The 26009-nt window shown below is 38.9% G+C and overlaps 1 protein-coding gene across 3 annotated transcripts in view; it reads right to left on the bottom strand.

Annotated features, from left to right (window-relative positions):
- CTNND2 (catenin delta 2) overlaps positions 1-26009 on the bottom strand; it is a 550669-nt gene that overhangs the window by 22701 nt on the left and 501959 nt on the right. For 2 of the 3 annotated variants that reach the window (XM_088528913.1, XM_088528912.1), the window contains exons 17-18: positions 14301-14511; positions 10996-11080 (exon numbers count right to left, since the gene is read on the bottom strand). In XM_088528913.1, coding sequence (XP_088385039.1) covers positions 10996-11080; positions 14301-14511 — 296 coding nt within the window. Of the gene's footprint in view, positions 1-6021; positions 6145-10995; positions 11081-14300; positions 14512-26009 lie in introns of all 3 variants that reach the window. The other variant, XM_088528914.1, reaches the window with a different exon arrangement.

Raw genomic sequence — 26009 nt, 5'->3', positions numbered from 1 at the left:
TTACTCACACACTGTCAGCATTCCACCAAACTCATTCAAAATATTTTCTCCTCCTTGTCTTCCCCCTTGTCCCCTGAAAAATCATTTTTCAGTTGCATTGCAAAGCCTAAGGTACAACATTCTTCGGAGAGCATCACATAATTTCTTTCTTCAGAGTACCTCAGGATGGCCTTGGTTAGTTTTCTCTCTTTCAAACACTATTTTATTTTATTTTATTTTATTTTATTTTATTTTATTTTATTTTATAAAGTTATCACTTTTTAGTCTCTCATCTTCTACCATAATTTTAGCTCTCATCCCCTGATTTTAGCAAAAGACACACAATCAGGGAGAGACATATTAGTTACTTGCGAAATCTATCCAAGGGAAAAATGGCTACAGAACTATCCCTGGTTGTTTTTTTGTACAGTGCAACTCAGGGAGGTTTCAGGAAATCACCCAAGTGTTGCTTTACCTATCCATAAGTATTTATCGATTTCCTGTTGTGTGAGTGTGAAGATGACAAGACCTAATCTGATGAATAAAGCAGCTGCAAGAAAAGGGAACTGCATGTGAGGCAAAGCATGAAGGACAGGGCTACAGACAGAGAATTCATTATTAATTTTGCTGATGTTATATGCACCTAAGTAATAAACATCTCAAATACTGCAATAAGAAATTCACTTTTCTGAGTACCACTTTCCTCTCATAGAGAAATGTCATTGTTTTAATCTCTTTTGTGAAAAATGATCACAGTATCTTAACTCTTAACTTAGAACTTTCCTCCTTATTTTCCACTGTATAAAGTGTATGAGCTCCAGCTTAAATTGTAGAGAATCACACAAAAAATTTTGCTTGCATCTTAAGATGTTAACTTGCCTTAACCTATCTTAAGAAATTTATGCCTTAGAAATGCAAACTCCGACTCTTGCCTACAAAATCCTACAAAGTAGGAAAAATACTCTTCTATTTTATGTCTGGGATCAGACCTTAAGGCCTTACAAAGGTCAGAAAAAAGCAACAAATCAACATCTCTTACATTGTATGCATCAAAACAAAAGATAAACAACAACAAAAAAACCCCACATAACTTATCCACTCTATCTGTAAACATAAAACCCAATAAAATCATTTTTAGAATAATATCTGCATAGTTATCTTTTGTCATGGTGAATAACATAGCAGGACTAATGATCCTGACTGTGATCTAGACCGATTCAGATTTTGTGCTTCCTGAAGAGTGAAAAACTGGGGACTATTTTATCCAAATGTGGGAGCCTCTGACAATCAAGGAATTAGTGCCACTTTTAAAGAATCAGTACATATTCTCATACTATCTTTGGTTTCAGTTTCAGAGTTCTTGCACAAGTACACTTAAATTAGATAATTACAGAGCTGAATGGCTGTTATTAAGCTGTATGATTTCTAGTCTTTGTATGATTTCTGTACCCTTAAACATAGATTATTTAGCAATTCAGACAGTAAGGAAGAGAAATGCATAATCATTTTTACCAGAATAGTTTTAGGAGTTTTCAGTTTAGTAAAAGACAGACATAATTCTATCAATTCTAAACAGAATACCTATTGCACAGAAGTTTACAACTGTAGTTTCAGAAGAACGACAATTTTCTCTAAAAGTACTTCGCAGAGCTAAAAGTAGTGAAGGGTAATTCAGAGACTTTCAATGAAACTTTGCATTTCTACTTTTTCCAATAAGAAGAAGCTGTAACTCTTTTACCAAGATAAGCTATCTCAGTGATTAAGGGAAGTAAAACAATTCAGACAAAGCCGAAGTATTATTAGGGAGATTCCTTTCAAAATACCAGATTTCGTTTTCAGAGTCTGAAATGATGGACATATTTAGGCCATATCTGTATTCCATTAAGAGCCTTAAGAAGAGGGAAGAAGAATGGAGTACTTCCCAGCAATTTCTTCAGCATCCTTTATTAGTTCATGTAGAAAATCAAAGAATTGAAAGTAGGGTATCAACATACCAGTTTAATATTCAATCAATGAAATTATGACTTAATTTACATGTATTGGTCAAGTGAAAAAACATTTTCAATCTCTGTATAGGAGCCAGCAGAACTAGAATCATGGTTGAGCACAGCAACATACAGGAAACATCAGCAAAAGATGATCAATGTTATGGATCACAGCTAGACCATTTTCCTCTGAAAAGAACCTGCCTTGAATACCAGAATACTAAATTTAATCTGACACTTGCACCCTCCCTGTGCTGCTTGCATGTTCCTGGATTAGTGAAAGTTGGATTGGTCTGATTCATTTGCAAAACTGCTAAATAGTCATCAAACACGTCAGTTCAAGTTTGCTGTGAAAACCGTTGAGTTTCCCAAATGCACCCTAATTTTTCAGTTTCTCATTTGGATTGCCCATTCTCTTTACTGCAAATGTGCTTTCAGCTTGTCTAAACCTAGGTATGCAGACATGGAGAATACAAGTTAATTAAGAATGACATTTAGTTCTGAATGCTAGAAATCATGTTTCTTGAATGATTTCTGTGGAAGAAAACTGACATGAATAAAAATGGTTCAACTCAGTGTATATCAATAAAAACCAATGTTTTTATCTTTACATATGCACAATGACCCAGACTTCGGGTTATTTTCTGTATTGACCCTTTGAATCTAGCTTAACTTTGTTTGCCATTGAGTAATGTTTATATTTGTTTCCAAAATATTAATGTATTATTTAACTAGAGTTAAAAGGTCCCAGTCCAAAAGGACATAAATGAATTTGTCAGGCGTTCACTTTTTACTCAACTATTAAAACCTCACCTTATTCTGAGATACTGTAGTTTTGAGAAGAAAAAGAGTCTGTAGATGTGACCTTTCACATATGCATACCCCTTCAGATTCTGGATGCCTCTTTGTATCTCTAGACCTATGGATATTTTAGAAACTTCAGTTATACAATTCCTTTCAGAAAGAAGGCTCCAAGTCAAAGACGCTGACTGCTGCGTTTTGAATTTTCTTTTCTCCAGAGAAGTTCAAAAGGGGGAGGACTTTGGAGACAGACTTTAGAGAACTGAAAGATTTAATTGCTGCCTTCTAAATCTCTACTTAGACACCTAAAAATGGAGTGGAGTTTTCAAGTAAAACCCCAGTGGTTCCCACATAAGTCTACTGGAGCTCACTATGAGAATCACTGTCAATTCTAAGGATCTTTTAGTATCACACATATGTATGATTCATCTTATCTATTATTTATCGATAATTCCTTTACCACTTGTTGAAACTAGTGTTTTTGGGGTGCAAATGGTAGGACAGAATCACAGAATCAGAGAGTGGTTGAGGTTGGAAGGGACCTCTACAGATCATCTAGTCCAACCCCCCTGCACACACAGGGTCACCTAGAGCACGTGGCACAGGGTGGCATCCAAGCGGGTTTGGAAGATCTCCGGAGAAGGAGACTCCACAGCCCCTCTGGGCAGCCTGTTCCAGTGCTCTGTCACCCTCACAGGAAATAAATTCTTCTTCACATGGAGATGAAACTTCCTGTATTTCAATTTGTACCCATTGCCCCTTGTGCTGTCACTGGCCACTACTGAGAAGAATTTGGCTCCATTTTCCCTACATAAGTACCCTTTGGGTACATATTGATCTGATCCTCTCTCAATCTTCTCTTCTCCAGGTTAAACAGGCCCAGCTCAGTCTTTCCTCATACGACAGATGCTCCAGTCCCTTAACCATCTTCGTGGCTCTTTGCTGGACCCTCTCTAGAAGCTCCACATCCCTCTTGTCCTGGGCAGCCCAGAGCTGCACCCAACACTCCAGATACGGCCTCACCAGAGCTGAGCAGAGGGGCAGGATCCGCTCCCTCGACCTGCTGGCAACGCGTTTCCTCACACCTCTTACCGACAATTTAGAGGAATCCCTGCTAAGCCATAGGGCTTGCTACAATATTGCATGTTAAAGAGAAGCACCAGCGCACCTTCAAGACACCAGTGGGTGAAGCAATGCTCACAAGTAGAGCTGCATTCACGTTCAAAGATCATACCTCAAACCGTTCATTCAGGTTTATTCGTATAGGAATTCCCAAAGTGACTTTGTTCAGACATTTTGCTTAAAGACAGTGGCATCAGCCATGGTTTTTCAGCCCTGTCTGGTGTCAGGGATGAATTTTTCGTACAAACGACATACATTGATACATCCATATACACACACACACAAAAATATACAAACAACATACACACACACACACACACACATATACACCTGCAAAGATATAGGTATATAGTCATGCAGACATACAGGTATTTTCAAAGGGTGGGAATTAGTTAGGCTTTAATTTGGCTAAGTCAGTACAACTGATTTTTTTTTGGATGCCTTTAAGTATAAAAGTTCCCACCAAAACAGAAGGGCAGGCAAAGGCTGGCTTCAGCTACATAGGCCTGAAATATATGGAAATACCATTATCCGTTCTGAATCTTTAATTCAGCGTAGACTAGATTTTAAGATTTTTGCTAATTAATTAAAATTCAACAGTAAACGTGGAAACTGTTTTACAGTGAAAGGTATAAAACCCAAAACACGACTGCTGCACATTAAGTAAGCCTTTGAGGAGAATTTCACCAAGTCTTAGCTATATCAAGTGCATAGTGACAAAAATAGGTGAAGTCTGTTACGCACTAAACATGACAGACCAATCATTATTTAAACAGGAAACCAGCAACAAAACACAAGTACATTTTAAAAGGTATCTGAAAAGGTTTTCTGTCATTCTTTAGAAAACCCATCTCTGGCACAGCAGATGCAGTAAAAAGACGAGGTAAGTTAGGTAAGTTTATGCTACACAGTGATGCAGCCTACTGCTAATAGTGGTGAAAAAAGTTATATCAGGTTGAAAAAGAACAAGGAATATTGCAGACTAACATATCATTCCCTGCTTAAGAGGCTTTGTGTCCCTAAGAAAGAACGTGTAAAGATAAATTATTTTTTGGTCTGCAGCTACTATTTCCTGATGAAAATACTTTAATGAAGAAATCATATCTACATTTTATTCTGAACCCTGGAAATTAATATACAGCATATAATGTATAACTGATAATCATAAATCACAGAAAAAGCCTCTAATGATACCTTCCCCTTTTCTGGCACTGAAACCAATGACCATTTCATGAGTAGGCATTTAACTGCATTGCCATGAGATAAAGTGTCACAGTTAAAACTCATTTAAAGAAACATGGTTTTAGGCAAAAAAGAGACTGAAACAAGATTTTTTTTTAAAAAAAAGAGAGAGAAAATTATGTATTTCTTCAATTTCTTCTATATTGTTTATACAACATTATTTATTATGTTTCTGTATTGCTTATATAACTTCTATATTGTTTATACAATCCATCTCTTCCAGAATTACCTAGGTGACATTTTAAGAAAGCTTGAATTACTCAAATAATTTTCTCATTTCCTTTATTTAGAATGAATTTATGAATTTTCTTCACTAACAAGAAGCAGTGTCACACATAAGATGACAAAATGTTGTGGTTTTAAAAAATCAAATTTTTGTTAACTAAAGCTTAAAAGGATCTACCCTAACCTTAAACAATATTTATGTCTGAGTTATTTAAAAGAGATAATCTCTGATGCTTTCTCTCTTATAAGCAAATTCATCAGAAAAACAAATTAAACTGGAAGGAAAATTATAACAGCTATGTCCTATGTGATCAGCAGAAACACACAGATTCACATGCTCTCTATGGATTTTATCAGAAATAAAATACATATGTGTAAAGGTTTACACATGGATTTACTTGCATGTTGTATGCATGCAGCAGATGCTGTTTTGTTCTTACAATAAGGCCACACGGTCACATTTTCTCTGGGGGAAAAAAATAAAAGACTATACTCGGTTAACTAAATGGAAGGCTGATGTCTAAAACTCAGTAAGGGCTCTTGCAAGATGCTCAGTTGTGCTAATTCTTACTATTTGTTACTGTCTTCTGCAGAAGTCTCCTGGGCACAAATCTAAGGATGCATTAAACATAACAATTCCAAACTGACCAGCTGACAGCCAGAATACCTGAGTTTGGGAATAGATTCTGGTTTTGTGGCTCTGGGAGGGAATGTGCTGAGAGTGCCATGACCCAGACTCATGGGTAGGTGAAAATCCTCTGTCCTCCACACTGAAGCTTGGGGCCGCCCACTGCCATAAATCAACCAACCAGTCAATCATTAATCAGGTACTTGTATTTCACATAATTATATAGAAATGGGCTCTAGACAATGCCTTTTCTCTACAGTCATTCCAGATTTAAATTACAGTGGTGATACTACCTTGAATTAATCCATCCTTGTTCTAAAAGGGTGACACACTCATCTGAAAAAAGGCCTCCCCAACTTACAGAAGCACATTAAATTCCACTGAAAGATAAGTACAGTAAAATACACATGTTCATGAATAATTTGAGCACATGAATAGTTCCATCGAAGTCAAATCACCTTTTTTTTTTTTTTTTGAGGAACTATTAGGTTCTGCATTTGGAATTTAAATCCTTAATGTGGGGCTTAAGTTAGGCACTGACATTTGGACTGGATAGATTTGACCTAAAGGCAGTACCCGTTTTTAAGGATGTCTGACTAAACATGTATAGAATTACCAGAAGCAATCCAAGTTTTGTGTTCCAAATCTTCAGGATAGCATGATATAATTAATATTTCAAAAGGGTGAAAAGGTATATTTTACCTGAGAAAGGACCTCAGATTTTAGAATCACGTAACTGGAATTTTCAAGTTTACTGCTGGTAATTTTCATGGAACATTTAGCAATAAGGGACTTCCCTTCCCACTAAGTCATCAGTTTATTATTCCGAAAGGCACAAGAGAAGAGAGTCGTCTTCTAGTTCCTGCCTGGCTTAAGAGTTTTTAAGGCCTCCGGCAATTCTAAATATCTCTTCCTGCCAACGACAGACAAGGCCGTCCTCGGAGCCACTGCTTCCACTTCGTTAAATGCTTGTCACAACACGCTCCCTATTGCAAATGGCACTGCACTCAGTGAAAGACAACTGCCTTTAATAGCTGCCCTCACTGCAAATAATTTAGTGTGGCTTTATTCATACTGTAGGTGAACAGGACAAACATGTCTATTTCTCCATACAGAACACAAACCTATATGAGTAAACAGAAAAAGAGATTTCTACAAATTGTGATTTCTGCTTACATTGTTGCTGGCAGAATAAAGGCAGACATAATGTCAGAACATAAACAGATATTTTGTTGTAGCCTAAGCGGTTAGGCAAGGCAAGCTAATTGACAGGTAATATATTCTTAGTGACAGTTTCTCTTGCCTTTTAGTACTACATGCACTTAGTGCTAATTGAAGCTTGTTTTTAGCTAATAAATTTTCTTTCTGGTTAGCTTATTTCAGCCTCCTTTTTGCCCATCCCTTTTGCTCTGGAGTTTGATAATATTTGCATGTGTAAATTTTCTCCTGCAATTTAACAAGCTGTTTGTGTTGAAGAGCTTGTGTTGGTTGTCTTCATGAGTACCAAGAGATACAGCATCGACCATCTGTGGCTAATTGGAACCTGCTCTCTTATGGTCATGGCCACATCTTCCAAGGTGTCCCTATATTTTCGGCCAGCTAGAACATCAGAGATTGGAGTGCGAGCCAGTGTTACTCACTTGGAGCATAAATGATCATTCATCTGCCCATGAAAATGTAAACCTTATTTGCAGAAAAAAAGTAGGAAAATGACATGACTCTTAAGCCAGTTTTGGGGGAGACGATACTTCACCTACCGACGAAAAATTACGATGATGATTTCTTTCTCCCTTGCTCTAGCAGTATTTATAAATTACTCACACTAATCGATTTAAACATTGTTTATATGGGACCAAACCATGCTTTCCTCTTTAGAGGATAGGAGTATGAATATTTTGTTTAGAAACTGTAGTTCAAGTGCTTTAAGAAGCACAGTGACATGTTCACTTCTTTGAATTTCTCCCTCTCAGTTCTACTGCACTGATAATTCATGGCTTCTTATCACTCCCTGGCTTCCCAAAATAGTATTACTTAAGATAAAATTGAGAATCAGCCAACTGGGACAAAACATCAGAGCAGTACCTTTGCGGTAGAGCAGAAGACCCTTGACATTTGAGGGAATAGTGACGGATGGCTGACAAGTTCACCTCAAGACTGCATTCATTTTACCTTGTTTTGATAAGATTTTTTCTTTGATTTTAGCAACAGGAAACATTTATGCTTTTCATTACTTCCTCTTGTTGGACTTTCTAGGTATTGTGCCAAATTAGCAACACCAGAGGGTGAAATTCTCTGTTTTTCCAAAGCATAAGCCTACAGTGTGTGGCAAACACCACCACCTCACTCACAGACCTGAGCATTGACTCAAATTGCCCTTCTGCACCTCTTCCACTTCTGCTCAGTTTAGCAAGCTGGTGTGTCCAATTAAAGCCACCACCCAACTATGGATGGGAGGTCCCAGAACCTGTTGGTGGAGGGTACCAAGCGTGACACAGCTCTGCAAACACAGTGTAAAAGCTATTTGAAAAGCACTTCCAGCTTTTCTCTAGAAGTGCCACACAGTGTCCCTGCTCCAGCAAGCAAATGACGAAAGTAACACGGAAACCTTCAACTCTCCTTTTTTTTTGCAGGATCTTGGGGATCCCAGGGTGCAGCAGATCTTGACCTTTAGTCCTCTAACAGGCATGGCAAGTCACCAAGTGACCTACCACACTGGTCCCCAGCTCTGGATGAACTTTCCGTCATGCAGTTTATATCCCGCCAGGGATGGCAGATGCTTGTGAAGTTGAGGAAAAATAGAAGAGTGCAGAAGTCATGTTCTTCTGATACAGCCATGTATTTGGACTAATCACTATTGTACTAGCAGTAAATGTATTATTTCATTTCATTAATAGAAAGGATAATACGTTTAATCTTGTCATCTTCCCTTACCTTCTCTACTGCAAACACACACTTCTTAAAACATACCATGGTTTGAACTATTCAGCTACACTACTCCCCAAAGAGTAAAAATAAGTGCTACTGCTTCTACTGTGATACTGTCATTTGCCTGTGTTACAATACAAAATTTTGCCTCTCTGAATGTTACCAATTCTCCGAAAGTAATTGTACAGGTATTTCAGGATATATGAGGAAATTGCTGATGGTGATGCAAGTGCAGAATACTGAAAAGTGCTGATCATAACAGAGTAGCTGTATGTTCACTCATTTCTACAGACCTAAGTATTTTAATGGGACAAAATAAAGACTGTATTGACCAAGTATATTTATATTACATGATTAGCTGCCTTACTGGCAAAAATGCAAATTTGCAATTGTCCTAATATAAAAAAAATCATTTTCCCCATCATTAGTAAAAAATAGACATCCAGTGTAACAAACAACCTACCATTTTCAAATTTTATAAATATTATGGCATCATAAAGATTATTGCATGTCTTTTAACAAACATGAGGATCTTAAATTATGGTAACTACTTCAATATTTGTGGCCTCAGAACACATTCTTTCAAGTGTGCAGTGTACCGAGTAGCCAAGCATGCCGAACATGGAAGAACATTACCAGGCACACTTTGGCAGCTAGCAGAGTTCTTTATGCAGCAACATGCCCAAAACCCATACAGAGCATAGATTAGATCATCCGTGGAGCAACCCCAGAAACTGCCTTTCCGTTTCATGTACAGGTAGTCAAAGGGTTGGAAGGGAAGGGAACCTCCGAAAGATTTAGGTGCAATGAAGTTCAGCTTCTAGAGGGCAGCCCGCGTGTGCAGGAGTCAGACTATGCACACAGGTGAGTGACTGCCTCAGAAACACAGACTCCAGCTCAGGGGTTCTCCAGCTCTCCATGGGCTCCATCTCCTTACTTGGAACGTCTGTGCCTAAGACATCTCTAGGGCTGTTGGGGTGTTTGAGGCTACTGGGTGCGAGAAATGGGAGAGACTCAGCGATAACCTTCCTTATCTGCCAGGCTGACACAAGCAAGAGTGGAGGCACACAAGAGAACAGCATTTCAAACCAAAGATCAGCCTGAGCCAGCCTCAGATTTATTTGGCACATACACTTCTCACAAGTTATCTGTTATTTTCTCATGCTAAATATAGATAGCTCAGACTCTGCCATTTGTGAAGTTTTCCTCATTTCATCATCCTTATGCCTTACTCTTAGTCAGGACATGAACTCCTGTGCCACATGAAGTCTCAAGTCTATTTGCTGAGGTTACAAATACAAACATCGGTTTGATAGCTGTAAAATTCCATGTAGTAAAAAGACCTTCAAGAAAAAAAATCTGCAGGCTGATGGTTATATTGCTCTGTGATTCTGTGTTTACAGATAGTCTGTAAGAATTATTTTGATATGTTGTCATTTAGTCAACAGGTTGTTGTTTCACAGGATCATATTACCAGTATTGCAATTCATATGTAAGAGGGCCGGGGACTTGTGGGACTGGTATGGTGCTTTCTATAGACTATGGACTATATGGACACTATATAGGCTATAGACTATACAGACTACATCTGCCAGCTCATTGATTGTGAATCTAACAAGTTTAAAGACAGCTCCATTTGCACATTGGTCCCAAAGCACCATTCCCTTTGGTAGCCTTTTTGGCAATCCCATGAGGAAATCTGGAAGGCAAAAGGCTGGAAATCTGCTAATATTCTCAGGGAGGATATTAGGACAGGGTGGGAAGGCAGAAATAGGAAAGGTAAAGTAGGAGAGTTTGCACGGGTTTGTTTTGCAAACAGAGGACTTCACTCTCTAAGGCTGTCCAGATCTCTTTTGTAAGCACTCATATGAAAATCAAATTCACAATTCTTTTAACACTGCACTTTTTGTAAGCTATTTCTATGTTAAAAGTAGAAATGGAAGAAACAATCCTATAGATCAAAGTATCTGAAATTTTAAACTAGGTGAATTTCCAGTTCATACAAATGTTTGGTCTGAAGTCTCTCAGCCTCTAAATTTCAGTAACTGTATGAAAAAAGGCAAATCTGGAAAAAAACCCAATCCTTACCTTCTTGTAGAGACTTCTCAGGTCTCTGTACTGCCACATACTATTGAGGACCTGAGATGCTGCTTTCACCACTTTTGGCGAATGCCTGTTGTATACATATATTAAAAAGAGAGAGAGAGAGAGAGAAAGGGTGAGAAAGAGACTGTTAAGCACAAGACTCCATTCATCCCAATTTTCAGATACATTGCTATGGATTTAAACCCACATTTAAAGTTGTGCTATCAAAGTGCTGTAAGATCTTTTGTTTAGCCTGTTGGAGACTAACATTTTTTTAAAGATGGATAACACACATTATTTCTATATCACTAATTCTTCAGTGAGAGGCAATACATATGTTCCTCAATACACTGAGAGCAAGGGTTCACGTTGAGAACGGGACAGGAGGAATAGGAGAGGTAGCAACAGAATACTGTTGAGGATATGGCATAAAGTACATCCATGAACATGTCCTGGCTACAACTTTTGGTATAAGCGGCAAGAATTTACAGCCACACTTTAAGTCTGCCAAACTTTAAGTCATGGCAGAGTGCTCAAGGCATGAAGTGCCTCTTCCAAGTGGCCAGAAGAAACACATTAGATGGGTGATGAGCACTGTGTTTGCAGCTGCCAAGTAGTCAAGACACAGAAATACAGCTGATTATACACTCACATCATGAATTTCATCTGGAACACAAATTTGGACTGGTATCTTGCATACACCATTACACATGAAGAATGGCAAACATTTATGTCAAGAGAAATATGCAACTTTGCATCGACTTTCCCTTCAGAAAAATTTCAAAAAAGCTCTGAGCTATTATTGCAGACAGCTGGAATCATATATTCCTCCTGGGATAGATAATATATATGTTTTCTTAAAAAAGTAGTGAGTATTCAGCTCAGTGAGGAAGGGTCAAAATGGAGAGGACAGGGCAAGAGTCCACTTTTTTGGGTGTATACATTGGGCAGTCAAACCCTTATGCTGTTCTAGTAATACACATGAAGCAGCAGAGCCCTAGAAAACCTTGCAAAGGCCAAGGTCTGAAGTGAAGAGTGATGAAGCCTGTGGCAGTCATTGAGTTGATTCATGTTTTACTCAGAAAAAGGCAAGGATTGCAAAACAAAACAGAAACCAGAAAACCAGCCACATATGTTACTGTTTTGGGCAGCAGCCGGGATATGTGTCTGGTCCTGTTACCTTCTGTGGCCTCTGTGTAGGGCCACAGGTACACAGACAACAAAGCTGTAAAATAATGTTGATAACAGAGTCAATTCAATTAGCTTATATGGTATTCCCCTAGTAATTAATTTGGTATTTTTTTCCCCATTTCTCACCCAGAATACAGCAGTGGGTGGGTAATTGCTGAATAAATGGGAATTTGCTGAACACTTCCAAGCATAATCATTTCACTACCCTCCCAGCTGTACTGGCAGGTGGGGTGCTGCTAGCGCAGAGCAACCAAGAAGACACCGGTGCCAATCGTGCTGGGAATCCTGAGGAGAAACAGGAACCCGGAGAAGCCCTTGGTTTGGCCAATATGAGCCTAGTGACATCAGTTTTATCATGTCATCATACGGGGAACGCGCCGAAGCCCTGGGCCTGCTCCAAGGGCCAGCTGGGCCACCATGACAATCCCGGCCTTGATCGGCCTGTGCCCTAGGCTTCTATGAGGACACAGGGCCAGACTTGTGTTCAGAAACAAATGCATCACTCCAGGCTAGTTAGATTGATATTCTAGGGTTCTATTTAATCAAACTGAGTATGTCAGATCATCGACTAGCTATTTTGAATTTTAAATAATAGGTTTCCTATATGAAACCAAACCGAAACAATGGTGCTGAGTTCTGAAAGGTAAAAACAAAAGTCTCTTCTAAGAGACACTATCACTGTGAGTTGACAGACTTTCTTGTTCTAGAACTGTGTAACCTGTAACAGAAATAAGGCATGACTATAACTCAAAGTACTTTAGAGATGGGACAAGTATCATGGTTTTGGAGGGAATTTGGGAATTCTGGCCAAATACTGTCATTCAGTCATGCTCATGTCATTAGATAATTTGAGCCTCCTGAAACTGCCCAAAAAACTTCTAAAATTCCAGACTCAAGAGCTATTAAGAATCTCTGCCAGATACTCTACATGGAAGATAAATGCATTATTCTCATCAAAGAAACATTCAACTATAGAAAAATTAATGTGAAGCTGTTTGCAGTACCCATACCTTTGAGCTAACAAAATATATATTGAATTTTAAATAGATTTAATTATAATAAAAAGTGCAAATAAAGTAAATTAACAGAGCATGGGAGCTCATACAACTGGAATCACATGCTTTCTTACACTTCTACTTCTTAACTCTTACAGTGAGAATGACTGTAGAGGAGAAGAAATGTGATTAAATTACATTATCAATGCTCCAGTCACACAGGCCAGTGTAGGGTGCATAAATCCTCCCTTCTCACGATGGCCTGCCTTTGCGGGGCTCTTGTAGAGCTCTGACGCTGCGGGAGGCTGTGTGCTGGCAGCATCAAGGAGGTGGACTGGAAGGAGCTTTTGAACACTACAGTGAATGCAGGCTTTTTGTTTTCCAACAAAATTGCACTGTACTTGTGCTGGTTGACAAATATGAGAACCATCTCTTTCAGGCAGAAGAAGGATAGAGAATGAACTCTTTGTGCAGACTGCACACACGGGAAAATGGACAGGATGAAACCATAGCTGCTCTGAAAATGTCCCAGCTGTGTGTAAGATTTTTGCATGTTTTGGAACCTCATCAAGTAGCCTGTAGATATTGTAGCGCTCTCTCAGAAGCAAGGCATTAGAAAAATGCCTGGATCCACTTTTCTAATACACCCCACCTTACAAGACTGGGGAAGTGGCTGGGGAAAGGGTGCTGTAAAGAGGGACAGTGACTTTATGTCCTTCAGGCACCAAACAAGTGAAGCAATAACACAACCTATGTGAGACTCCTTCCTTTCACAGGATCCATCCACTCTTTCTGCAGAGTGGATCCGTCAGCTCTAGTACATCATGTCTCACAACTAATGCTTATAAGGATCTTCTGGAAGTGCTTGGAGGTAGAATTTATTGTAGTAATAACTCTTCCTTAAACTACACACATCTGCTGAAAGTAGGTCAGAAATGAACCACGACAGAGACTTTTACTATTAATTTTGTCCGTTTCTTGCCACCTTTCACCCTGGGCACTGGGCTTTTGATGGAACTCAAGTACTCAACTCATGACTACACGGAAGAGGCAAACACATTCAGCACTAATGATATCTACCGGAGAGGTTACAAAAGGTGCACGGTGATTTGCGAAACATACTTGTCTCCTTTACTCTTAGATATGCCAACCAGTTTCTCAATGCCGCCTGCGTCTCGTAAGGCCTTGGCATTCTCCATGTTTTTAGTGATGACTTCATGCAGAGTGCAGCAAATGGCAGTAACGGTGTCATCAGACATGGCCTTGCTTGCTGAGCTGTTGCTGTTGTTCGTGCCTGGCAGTCGGTGGACCAGATCCCTCATCGCATACTTGCCTTTGTTGAAAAAAAATGAAGGGACAATTCAGAACAGACACTAAGAAAAGGGTGATGGAGAAGTACAGGGAAAACACGCACACTCTACTAGCACCATTTTCATCATGTCGTTTAATCTAATCAGCTGCTGGCATTATTTTGTAGCAAGCCACATGTATACAATCACATGTTCAAGCATTTCTCACATTAGTGACTTGGTCAGTATTTCCATATTGCATCTGCTGGAGAATTCAGGTATGGGCTACATCATGTCTTTATGGAAATGAAACAATTAATAACATTAATATCAATTAATGGCCAGTCAGAGGTATAAAGATAGCCTAAATGATATCACAACTTAAGAGCTTGCCGTGGTCCTCACCTCCCACCACAAAACTCATAGCTCAACTTATTATAAATAAAATGCACATCAGTTGTTAAAGTCATTACAGTGAATGTAAAACCACCAAAATTGTTCTTCTTAATTGAGAAGTCCTCTCTGAAAGATCAGTTTCACGTAAAGTGATTAATTCTACATTATGTGCAGTAATTTTAATGGCTTTCTTAGAACTTTTCTGACTTCATTGAATATTCGATGCTCATAAATGCCACTGCCCTTTTCCACCCTTAGACTTAGCTGTATGCGTAGGACTGCCCAGAAGGAGAGTCCTTCTCATATTTAGTGGGAGTTACTTTATATAACACCAACTGCCAGAACTCAGAATCTTCTAATATGCATTTTAAGACGGTTGTGCTGAACTGAAGATGTGAAAAATATATATTGTGATTACTACAGTTTTTTATGCTTAAATGAACAAAAAAAAATTTGAAAGGTGGAACCAGAAAGTAATGTAATACTTGTGAAAGTGAGGGATAAGCAGTTTTGAAAATTTATACATATATATATATATATGCATATGCACACACACACACACACGTATATATAAATGCAGTGCATGGGTAACCCATGCAGCAGAACTTTCCAATTCTGCTTTATGGGGAGCCTCACACCACTTTTGGAGGGTCCACACTCCAAAATGGCAGCGCCATCTTTAATCATGCTGAAGAGAAGCACAGAGAGGGAAGGGCCTGATGAGGCGGTTGCTGTGGTCAGTGAAACAACCAGATTCCCCCTCACCGCAGCTGTACTAGGGAGTTGCACAGAGCAACCATCATGAGAGTGTATCATTCAGGAAGAGAAAGACAGGAAAGTTGGAAAAAATAAATATAATTAGTAACCTAGTCTATATGCAATTTCACGAATGGAATACAAACAAGCATGAATAATATATATACTATGATAATATAATCAGAGACCTTTTTGATATTATTTAAAAGTTCAGATAAATATGTGCATACTTATTAAAAGTTTTATTTCTCATGTCATATATTCAGTTGTGTGTCCATATTTGAAAGGACAGTGAAGAGGAAAATCATGTATTTTAACTATCAAGTGTTAATTCTTTTCCTCAGGTTGCTTGTTGCGGTTGCTTGCTGTATAGTCAGACATTTGGAGTAGGATATTTGTAGGACAGAGACAATACAGAGATACCCCCGTGATATTACTGTGATAATGTGAGATCTTAGGAATTACTCACTTTGTATCATGCAAAAACATTCTTGATTATAAAAAATATATAAAAAAAATCACTACCAAAATGTGTGCAACAGGATTTGATGTGCTGCAACTTAGATACAATTTCAGGGTTCAAATGTTGTAATGTATTTGCACTTAGTATTTATTTAATCAGTTGTCTGCCATATTTTGTTTCAGCGCTACTGTGTTAATACCAGATGCAGTACAGCCTAACACATTTCTTCTGTTTTTCAGAAATTGTTTGAGTGACCTGCTTTTTTTTTCCCCTACAAACATATGAAACACTTTTTAAGAACAGCCTGAAATGCTGTTACATTTGCATGTGGTTTTATATGCAACACAAACACATTAATAGTTGTTTATCACTTACTGTGATTACTTCAATATGCAGCATATACTAAATCAAGATTTTTTATCCATCCCTCTGCCAAAAAAAAATTAAAACATGATTCTGGACATGAATATGGACAAATAGGTAAGTCAGCACAGGAAGACTTTCTGCTTTATTCTTTCTGCATGTCCAGAGGAGAGCAACATACCTTTTTCCTCTGGTATCTCACTTAATATTAACTGCAACAGACCAACTCTCAATTCCAGCCTTCTGATGGAGCCATGTGCTCATAAAAAAGCCTGAGTGACTGCCCCGAGCAACCTTCTTGCCTTGAACCACCCCAGTATTCCAGGTAAAAACACTCACTCGCAGAGACACACAAGCTCCTAACCAGAAGCAAAATTTGGGGGGCTGTGAAGAAAAGCTCAGGAAGAAACTAAAACCACACGCGGTACAGGCATGCTGGACACATTCATGCTCAGCAGTTCTCATGTTTCCCACATGCTTAACTCAAGTATGGGAAGATCAAATCAGTATTAGACACCCCAACTCAATCAGTAACCTAGGCTTTGTCCAAATAACATGTAACCCTAGGACAGCCCAGTATCCCTGCATTTTGAGAAGCTGCAGTCATTCCAGCTCAGTAATACCACTCAACTCTTCATTAGCTACATATTTAATCTAAATCTCGTTCTGAGTTTTCACAGTTCCTTTCTATATTTTGCATCAAACTTAGCCTTTGGGTAGGAAGTGCCCGGGGACTCATGGTGCACATTTTGTGCACTAAAATCTCGCCAGGATCTTGTGGCCTTTGCACAAGCTTGGGGAATCCATTAATGGCAGGATCAAGTGGATCATCCAGGGCCCTGCTTACGTAGGGCTAAAGTCTAGGCATGAGGACAATTGTTTCTGTATTTTCTGTGATTTTAGTATTTTGAATATGTTGTTAGCCATTTTACAATATGCTTGGGATTAACAAAGACATTTTAGCCATAAAATTGTGTGGATTAATTTAACTTAATTCAAAGTATATGACCTCATATGGAAAAAGCAGTAAATTTGCTTTAATACTGACTTAAGTAACCTGAGTTCAAAGTTAGGGCCTTTACAATATCCTGCTGAATACTGCTTTAATACAGAGTTAAGCAACCTCAGTTCAAAGTTAAGGCCTTTACAATATCTACTGATAAAGTAATTTGACTGCATTGCAGGTGTGGCGTTTTATAAACCTATGGTTCTAGTTAATATACTATTAAATTCTATTTAGACATGGAAAATTTTTAGCTATCAGTGGAATCTCTGCTATTTTGATTATATTCCTGCTGAAGGCATGAAGGAGATGAGAGTCTCAGGGACTGAAGTATATATTGCCAACCAGTCTTGCAGGGTCAGCAAAGCTCTATGCAGCGCTACCCATAGGAAGGCTGGGGACACACGCTGCACACTGAGCTGAAGGGGTGAGAACTTGTGAGGGTCACAGGAAGAAGGGATAATGAATGTGAGAATGATATCGAAAATAAACGTCATTGCTAATTTTCATCAGGGTTCGTACAGGGTTCATACAGAACTGCTTTGATCTGCACATAAATTGAATTTTATTTGAGCAACATTACACATTGTAAGACTCAAACCCGATTTGATACTTTTAAAGAGGATTTACATAATAAGATTAAATACAACCATCAGCTTGACAAGGAGAAAAGTTATATTTACCTTCTCACTTCTACTCATAAAGGAAGGGAAAGAGACATTAAACACACACAATTTGGGGGTAATGGGTTGTTGTATAAGTGTCTGGATTAAGATTTTCCTGACACCAAAAATTTGCAAGTTATTTTTCTAAGCAAGACTGCCATCATTATTTTATGCTGAGGGCAGAATCAGTCAGGCTAGCACTATACAGTAAATCTTTGACTAGAAGATGGTAACGTTGGCTTATTTAACGATTGAACGATGCAAGTTTAACATCTTTTTCTTTGCATGATAAGATTTCATTAACATACGCGCATGTCTGCCTTACTTAATTCAGGAAATTTTTCCTTAATAGGGTCAAGCTGATAGATGGTTGCTCTAAGGCAGATTCTGCCTTCAGAGCAAAGCACTAGAGCAAACTATTCTTCCAGTACATTAAGAAGAATAAAATGATCATAGATAAGTTTCCACTTCCGGAAATATTCCTCCACTGCTGCCTTGAGACAAATTCACTGCCGATGTAACCTCACCGACTTCATTTCTATTTTCACTCCTCTCTGAAAAATGACTTGCCACATTGCACAGTTATTAAATATTAGAGGCAGGGTTCCTGGTTTTAGAGAACATGAGTAGTAAAATTAAGCTATTATAAACACAAGAAACCTCAAGCAGATATTAAGAACTATCAAACTAAGAACACTGTCCCAGGTCTTGCTCTAATAAAAGTAATGCATCACTTTTTTTTCACAGCTACCTATGAGTTCATGTCTTGTAGCTAGACAGCAATGAATAGATACTGTATCTTACTGTAATGCTAGATAGGCTATTCGAGAACTATTGGTACCTGTATGTTACAATATATGTGAATTTTGTACTTCATGGTCCTAACGTGTTTTATTTAAATTTACAGACATACATACTGTTCTATGCATTTCACTACCGTTTGTAGTTAAGATCATTCACAGCCCTTTAGGAAAGACTGTTATTGGGAGAGCTTGTATTATTGCTTTCAATCATTATTTAATAAATACGCTAAAACTGTCTATTTCATTCGTATGGAAGAAATTGGATTGTAAGAGTCACCGTGTTCAACTGACAGCCTAATAAATTTGCATGTATTCATTACATTAGAGCGGTGACAGAAATACCACTACTGTATCTGAGAAACAGTCCACTGGTACATGACATTTTCCGTTGCTGAGTGCCGTTGGTACACAGAATAAATTGGCACTATTGGCATTAGCACAGCACCTAGAGGTTCAGGGTTCAGGTGTCACTGTTCCAGGAGAACCCTGCCCTGTGCTGAGAACTGGAAATGTCCTAATGTCAAGCGAAATGCAGGAGTGGGGCATCACAACCCAACTCCCACGTGATTTAGGAGGATAAGGGTTTGTTAGTTTGTACAGGGGGTGGTTTCTCCTGCAAACAGCTGGCATACGCTGCATTTGAAGAAACTCTTAAGTCACAGCAGTTTGTACTTCCCTCTAGGAGCCAATGACTCCTTGTTTGTCCTAAGCTGATGAAAGAGCAGACTCGTCTAAACCCAGGACCAAGAAAGATGCCAAATTCACACAGTCCCATCAGCTGGTTAAGGGACCATGATGCTCCTCATCACAGTATAGCAGTTTCTTGGCCCTAACACCACTATGTATGAAGTAGTATTAAATAGGGAGAGTGAAAAAACCTCTGGACTAAAATATTCGCCCCACCACTTCTAGCAGAGGCCTGGAGATTTTAGATCAGAGCTTGGGATTTAGGCATGAAAGACAACCCATAACTTATTTTTAGGCAAGTAGGGAGCAATTCATGTGTCCAGTTATGGTTAACACTGTTTCAGATGCCCTTTGATTTCTGCCTGCACCGCCTTCAGTGGAGATCACACAGCACCTATGGAAGATTCACACTCCTCTGGAAGGGCAGATAGGAACAAGAGACCGTATGGTCTTTAATGTTTAATGTTTCCCTTTAGGCATCTGAATCACACTCCTACGGTTCAGCCAAAAATGTCTTTTAGGTACCCAAGGCCTTTCCTCTTTTGCCAGGGATATGCACCAGCATTTGTAACCCCTGGCATTTCAGAGGACCCGCACAGGAGGCCATGCCACCACAGAGAGCTAACTGACTGCTGTGACTAACCCTCTCCCCCACATTAGCCTGGTTCCATCACCTGTCAAGGGCTGAGCGCTGGCACAGCTGCTACAGCATCGCACACTCGGGCTGCTTCAAACGAGCACCCCAAAACTTGCGAGCCGGAACCACAGCCGCAGCTGCTTCCCACTGAGAGCCCAGCCTGCCAGTTCAATAAGACAACAGGCTAGAAAGCAACGCTGATTTTGACCTCTTTGCATGTTTATCTAAAGTCATCTTAAAACTCTGTGGAGAAAAATTATCACTGGGGAAGTTGGAAAGAATAAGGCGCTTTGCAGGCACAGAGGCACTTTGCTCACAACGGCTGCAACAGCACAGAAAAACAGGCGGGGGTCTCCCATGGCCATTTCCCTTCACAAGCCTCACACGCAGGATCACCAGCCTTTTTCCTCTCCCACCACTTCTGATGATAACAGGCAGAAATATTTCAAGCTACAAGGCTGGTATTCAGCATGACCATGACAAAGAGAGGAACAGTACCCTGGCTGATGCCACTATATGCAATGAACCATCCCCTGGTTTTCTTTTTTAAAATCTTCTCATTAAGAATAAATTCCAATACAGGTAGTACAGCAGATAAAGCCCTACAGGGAGCATCTTTGATAGTTTCAGGGAAGAAAACGCCAGACTTCCACAGAGCGATGAACGTATGCGAACCACCAGCATTGCTACTGTCAATATCATTTGAGATCCTGAGTAGCAAATATCTAAAAGAGTAACCGATAGAGAAGGCTTTATTTCTTTAAAAGATGAAAAATGCCGGTTCTATGGTTTGCAAGAAGAGGATATGAGGAGAACTAGGAACGACAAAGGGCACAGCAGTAACAAGGATTGCGGAGCAATATTTTTGGACAGCATTGAGCAAAGCAAGAAAAAAAGCATTTTGATACGTTCATTCTGAGCATGCCATGGAAAATCACCCTGGGGTGTGATACAATCACAGCTTTTCAGTAAATTGCTTTCTCAGATCCACGAGCCTTGGTAGATTCTCTTTCTTTTCGCTGTATTTTAACCCAGCCAATTTCCTCCTCCTGTTTCTCTCCTTCCAGAAACTTAACTTTTCCTTTTCATGTATTTCCTGACTCCCTCTGCTGATCATTTTTCTTGCTTTCAACTCACTTTCTCAGGAATGCTCTCTGACCACTCTATTATGTGACTAATATGTTTGCAGTCCCTTTCCTGCACCCCCTCAACCTTGCTATTCCACTGAGCTTTCGCCTGCCTTTGCTGCCTCAAGCATAGCTGGCAGTAACGTTTGGATATTTATATTTAACCTACTGTTAGTGCTAATAGTTATTTTACTCCTCTCTCAACAGAATGCATTCACCCTCTCCATTTCTTTTGCATACCAAGAAGATAAACATCCAGGTCTCTTACTGATGGAGGACATTTGCCTCTTACTTTGTTGCCACTTGGCTTAAGACCTGGAGATTGAAGACTATCCAAGGCTCTTCAGCTCACCACAAATCCTACACTAATTCATACTGTGTATCCGTCCTGACGTGGGTCTAAAAGGACCCACGGATTTGTGACCCAAGGATTTGTGTCAGCCACTTTGACTGGCTCGATCAGAGCTAACGCATGGAAACCTCGCTGTCAGCCCTTGCCTCCTGCATCTGACCTATAAACCACCAAAATTGTCATCTTTTGGTCATTCAAATAATTCCTCTTCTCATTCACTTTGCATACGTTTCCTGCCACATACACAAACCGGAAAAGGGACAGGGGCTGTTAGACAGCCTATTAACCCAAGCAGTGCAAATATATGCAATTAATCAGCTCTTTCCTTACAGGCCAGCCAATTTATTTCTCTTGCTCAGACTGCACTGTCATCTTTCTTTTTATCTCTCCACTAACCCAAGAAAAGAAAGATTCTGCAAGGGGAAGCGATTCTTCAGTTTAATTGCTGCAGGCTAAGTGTTCTGATTACTTGAGCTGGATTTATTCCCTTGCTATCCCCCTCCCTGCAGAGAACACAGCTTTTGCAAGGATGAATTTTAAAAAATCGAGTCATTTAATGAATGCTATTATTAATCAGCATTTCTAAAGTGCCATGCTAAAGAGGAAAAGTGCCATGTGACTGCTGAATGGAATTTTAGATTTATCTGTATTATTTTCTGAAATAGGGTTATACTTGTTAATAGTCTGGTTCAAGGGACTTTAAATTAGGCCATAATGAGGACGTAAGAATGTAATCTATTTTTGGAAAGAGAAAATTTGGATTCAAGATTTAGGCCCTGATCTGACACCTGATAAAATTAATGAGCCTGTCTACCAAAGTCAGAGGGCATTAAATAAGATATATAAGGAGGTAGTTTTGCTATTTTACTTTGATTTTGCTGTGAATATTATCTGAAACTCATGACTGGATTTTCCCTCATTGAATGGTCTGAAAGACAGATTATTTTTGCATGCTCTTAGATGCAGTCACAAAAATATCATGCAGAATGTACAAAATTCTCTTCTCTTTAAGATGTATGTTAGTATCTTAAGATAGATAACAGTAAAACGCAACCTCATCATAAATTCTCTTAATATTTGTTTTTTTGAAGTGCATGGATTAAAATGTGTTAGCTCATTAAATACAAATCTTGCTAAAATGAGTGTCTTTCAACAATGCTTCCAAAAAACCACTCCAGGTCAAATTGCAATGTCTATATAATTCTTAATTGTTATGACATTCAAACACTTCCTAAGTGTTTCAAAATGTTTGAAACACTTCCACAATAAAAATACGACATGGAACAGTTACATGATTGCTCTCCATACAGCAGTGAAATAGCAATCAAAATACAGATCATTATTTCATATTTCTCTATTTTGCACAACACATTAAAATCATTAATATGTAGCAAGAAAATTCTGGTTGGCGCCTAAGTCCCACTGAATCTTTTCACTAGCTTCCAAGATGTTTTGGGGAAAGGAAAAAGGGAAGAATCAAATAAATGAATGTCAGCTGAAAAAGTGTCTACTGTTTAAAAAGGCTCCTAAAATCTTCAAAAACAATTTATCCATGGAAAGTTAAAGAAACAAAAACAGTGTTTTTGTTCTGCAGTTAGGAATTTTTAGGAAAGACGTCATGAAGACACTGTCCACCTGTTGATCTCCTAATTCAGTAATGTAATTAACAGATCATACCAAGGTTATAAGGACATTTACTAGCAATGGAGCCTCTCATATAAGTCATGCAGAAGGTGGAGAGCTATATGCTTTGATCGGGTATTTTTTAGAAGTTCATTTTTCAGATAATACCATTTTGTCTTGCGTAATCTCTGTCCTTGAGAGGTTGCTTTGTGTTCTTTGCAATACAGATGGGAAAAATATATATACTGAAATGTTAATCAATGTTCATACCATTGTATTGTATGTTAATTCACCTGAAGGAACTATAACTTACAGAATGAATACAGTTCACAGGTGAGAAAGACTATGGAACAGGGCTGAAATCAGCTTTGTGCTCCTCTGGAAAGGGCAAGGAAGCGCTTGGCAATTTAATGAATGTGTGATCTAGGATTTGTTTGGACTATGGCTGGTAAATTTTTACATTTGTAGAAAATGTACTCAGCCTTTCTTAGCTGTACAGCTCACTATCATCTGCCCTGTTTAAAGAAACCCCAGCAACAGAATCCTAGGCCAGGCTAATCCTGGAGTTGAGTTCTCCAGGCTAAGAGCCGCTCACCGTCACATGAGCAACACACGCGGCTGAGTATAAGCTCCACTCTGCGTATACACACATGCAGGGGAGGCAAGGAAGCTCAGGTCTGGGGAGCTAAATAAAGGTCAAACAAATAAACAAACAAAAACCCCAGAAATGCACAGCAGAAACACAAATGCTTTCAATTAAACAGATCAAGTGAGAGGGCAGACGTAATGCAGACCTCCGAACCACAGGAGGCTCACAGGGTCACATTCCCAAAAGATAAGCTACTTTTTGACACACTGCTCCATTGCAAAGCATAAATTAAAACGTAACGCTCCCTTTGCGCGAGCCGCCCTTCACTGGTGTCACCTTCAGCAGTCTTGCACACAAATGTACAGCTTGGCATATGTTCACCCATGCTAAGGTTGTGCATTTTCCTTTAATTAAAATCAGTACTTTAATTATTTGCAAGAATCACCCGGTTAAGAGCATTTTGTGTAGCGTACAAACTAAGAAGGAAGCACTCTCTTTCCCTCATTTTACACATTTGATGTTCCAAATAGCAAGTGAACCCTGAAATTCTGTTATGCGCTAAGGTCTTGTGCTGCAAAATCGGCAAACTAAGGCTAGAAACTTTTGGCCTCTTTCTCTGGATGGTTTAGGAGAATTTCCAGAAGAGAAGGAAATTCAGAGCATTTATCATCAATAAAAAACCAAGGACAGTCATTGATTTAACAGAGTCATGCACACACTATTTCAAAGACTCATGCCCCTATGTTAGGAAGATGAGGTGGCCTCTGCTCATGACGCTCCGCAAAGGGCTGAGCACCTAAAGCAGAAGTGACCTATCTATGCATGAACCAGGCACCTTGCTTAGCCGTGCTGCACTGTGTACCTTGCTGCTTCTCAGAGGAAAAGCGAAAATTCCATGCAAGGCTTACAGAAACAAAGAATGAACAATCTTGCAATAGAAGAAAATCAACCACACAAGAAATATTTACTATTACCAAGAAACCAGGCTTTTTTGTCGTCATTTTTTTCTTATAAAGTTGAACAAGAACAATGAGGTGAGGATGTTTATTTTTCACTGTGTCAAGCAAACACAAGTTTTCACTGCATGACAAATTTAAAGATTTTGCTTTTGTTAGCTATGGAATTTCTATGGTAAAAGTTGGTTCACAGCTTACTTGACTTAGTAGAAACAGCCAATAAAACTTTCTTCCCATAAATTGCACTCATTGTAAAGCAGGTGAAGCATGAGGATAGATCTGATACAATGCATTGCTCTTCCCTTCTACAGTTATGCTAAACATTTTGTTTAAACGCCATCATTAAAATCTTAAGCATTATAGTGCTACTCTTCCAGAAAATTTCCATTCAGATAAATGATGAAAAGACTGAGGGAAGGGGAAGGAATATGAGCATGGGCATAATATATGACCTTATATTAGTGACGAAAACGCTTTCAGCTTTTGAGAGAAGTATGGTAATAGCAATACTGCGCAGCCACACGTTCGTTTTAACATGAAACCCTTATCTAATGTAACCATCAATGCAGAAATATTTGCAGGCGTGTTGTATCAAATCTATAGCAGAAAAACTATCCTTTAACATCATTAATACAAAGCACACACTCACTAATTATGTATGATATTCTGTAGAATATTTCTCAGCTTTCAGATTTATTGGCATGCACATGCTTATCTTTGAAAATGTTTGAAATATATCCTGAGTACATATTTATTTCAAATATTAAAAGTAAACATCCCTGAGAATATCTTGGAAGCTGATCCGCTTCAGAGCTATGAAATCCTCTCCTGAAAACACATTAATGTGGAAAAAATGTATCATTTATGTTCGAGTTATCTTCGCCCCCAAATTATCTCTCCTTTGAATGACTGAGTCAAACATTGTTCTCTTTATAATTCATAGAAGTATTTGGCTTCAGACAACTAAATGCATGAAAAATATTTATATTAACATCAAGCCATTTTGTAATTACATTTAGAAACATAAAGCAGTTTAGACTGGAAGGGACCTCTGGAGATCTAGTACAACTTCCTGCTCAAAGCAAATGAAAAACCGAAGTAACACAAAAACATCACAACAGA

The sequence above is a fragment of the Tinamus guttatus genome, unplaced genomic scaffold (genome assembly GCF_059628265.1).
Source record: "Tinamus guttatus ecotype Peru unplaced genomic scaffold, ASM5962826v1 Tinamus_guttatus_pri_ptg000315l, whole genome shotgun sequence".
Lineage (NCBI taxonomy): Eukaryota > Metazoa > Chordata > Aves > Tinamiformes > Tinamidae > Tinamus > Tinamus guttatus.
The sequence above is the reverse complement of the archived record's forward strand: the minus strand, read 5'-3'. Positions and strand labels throughout refer to the sequence as shown.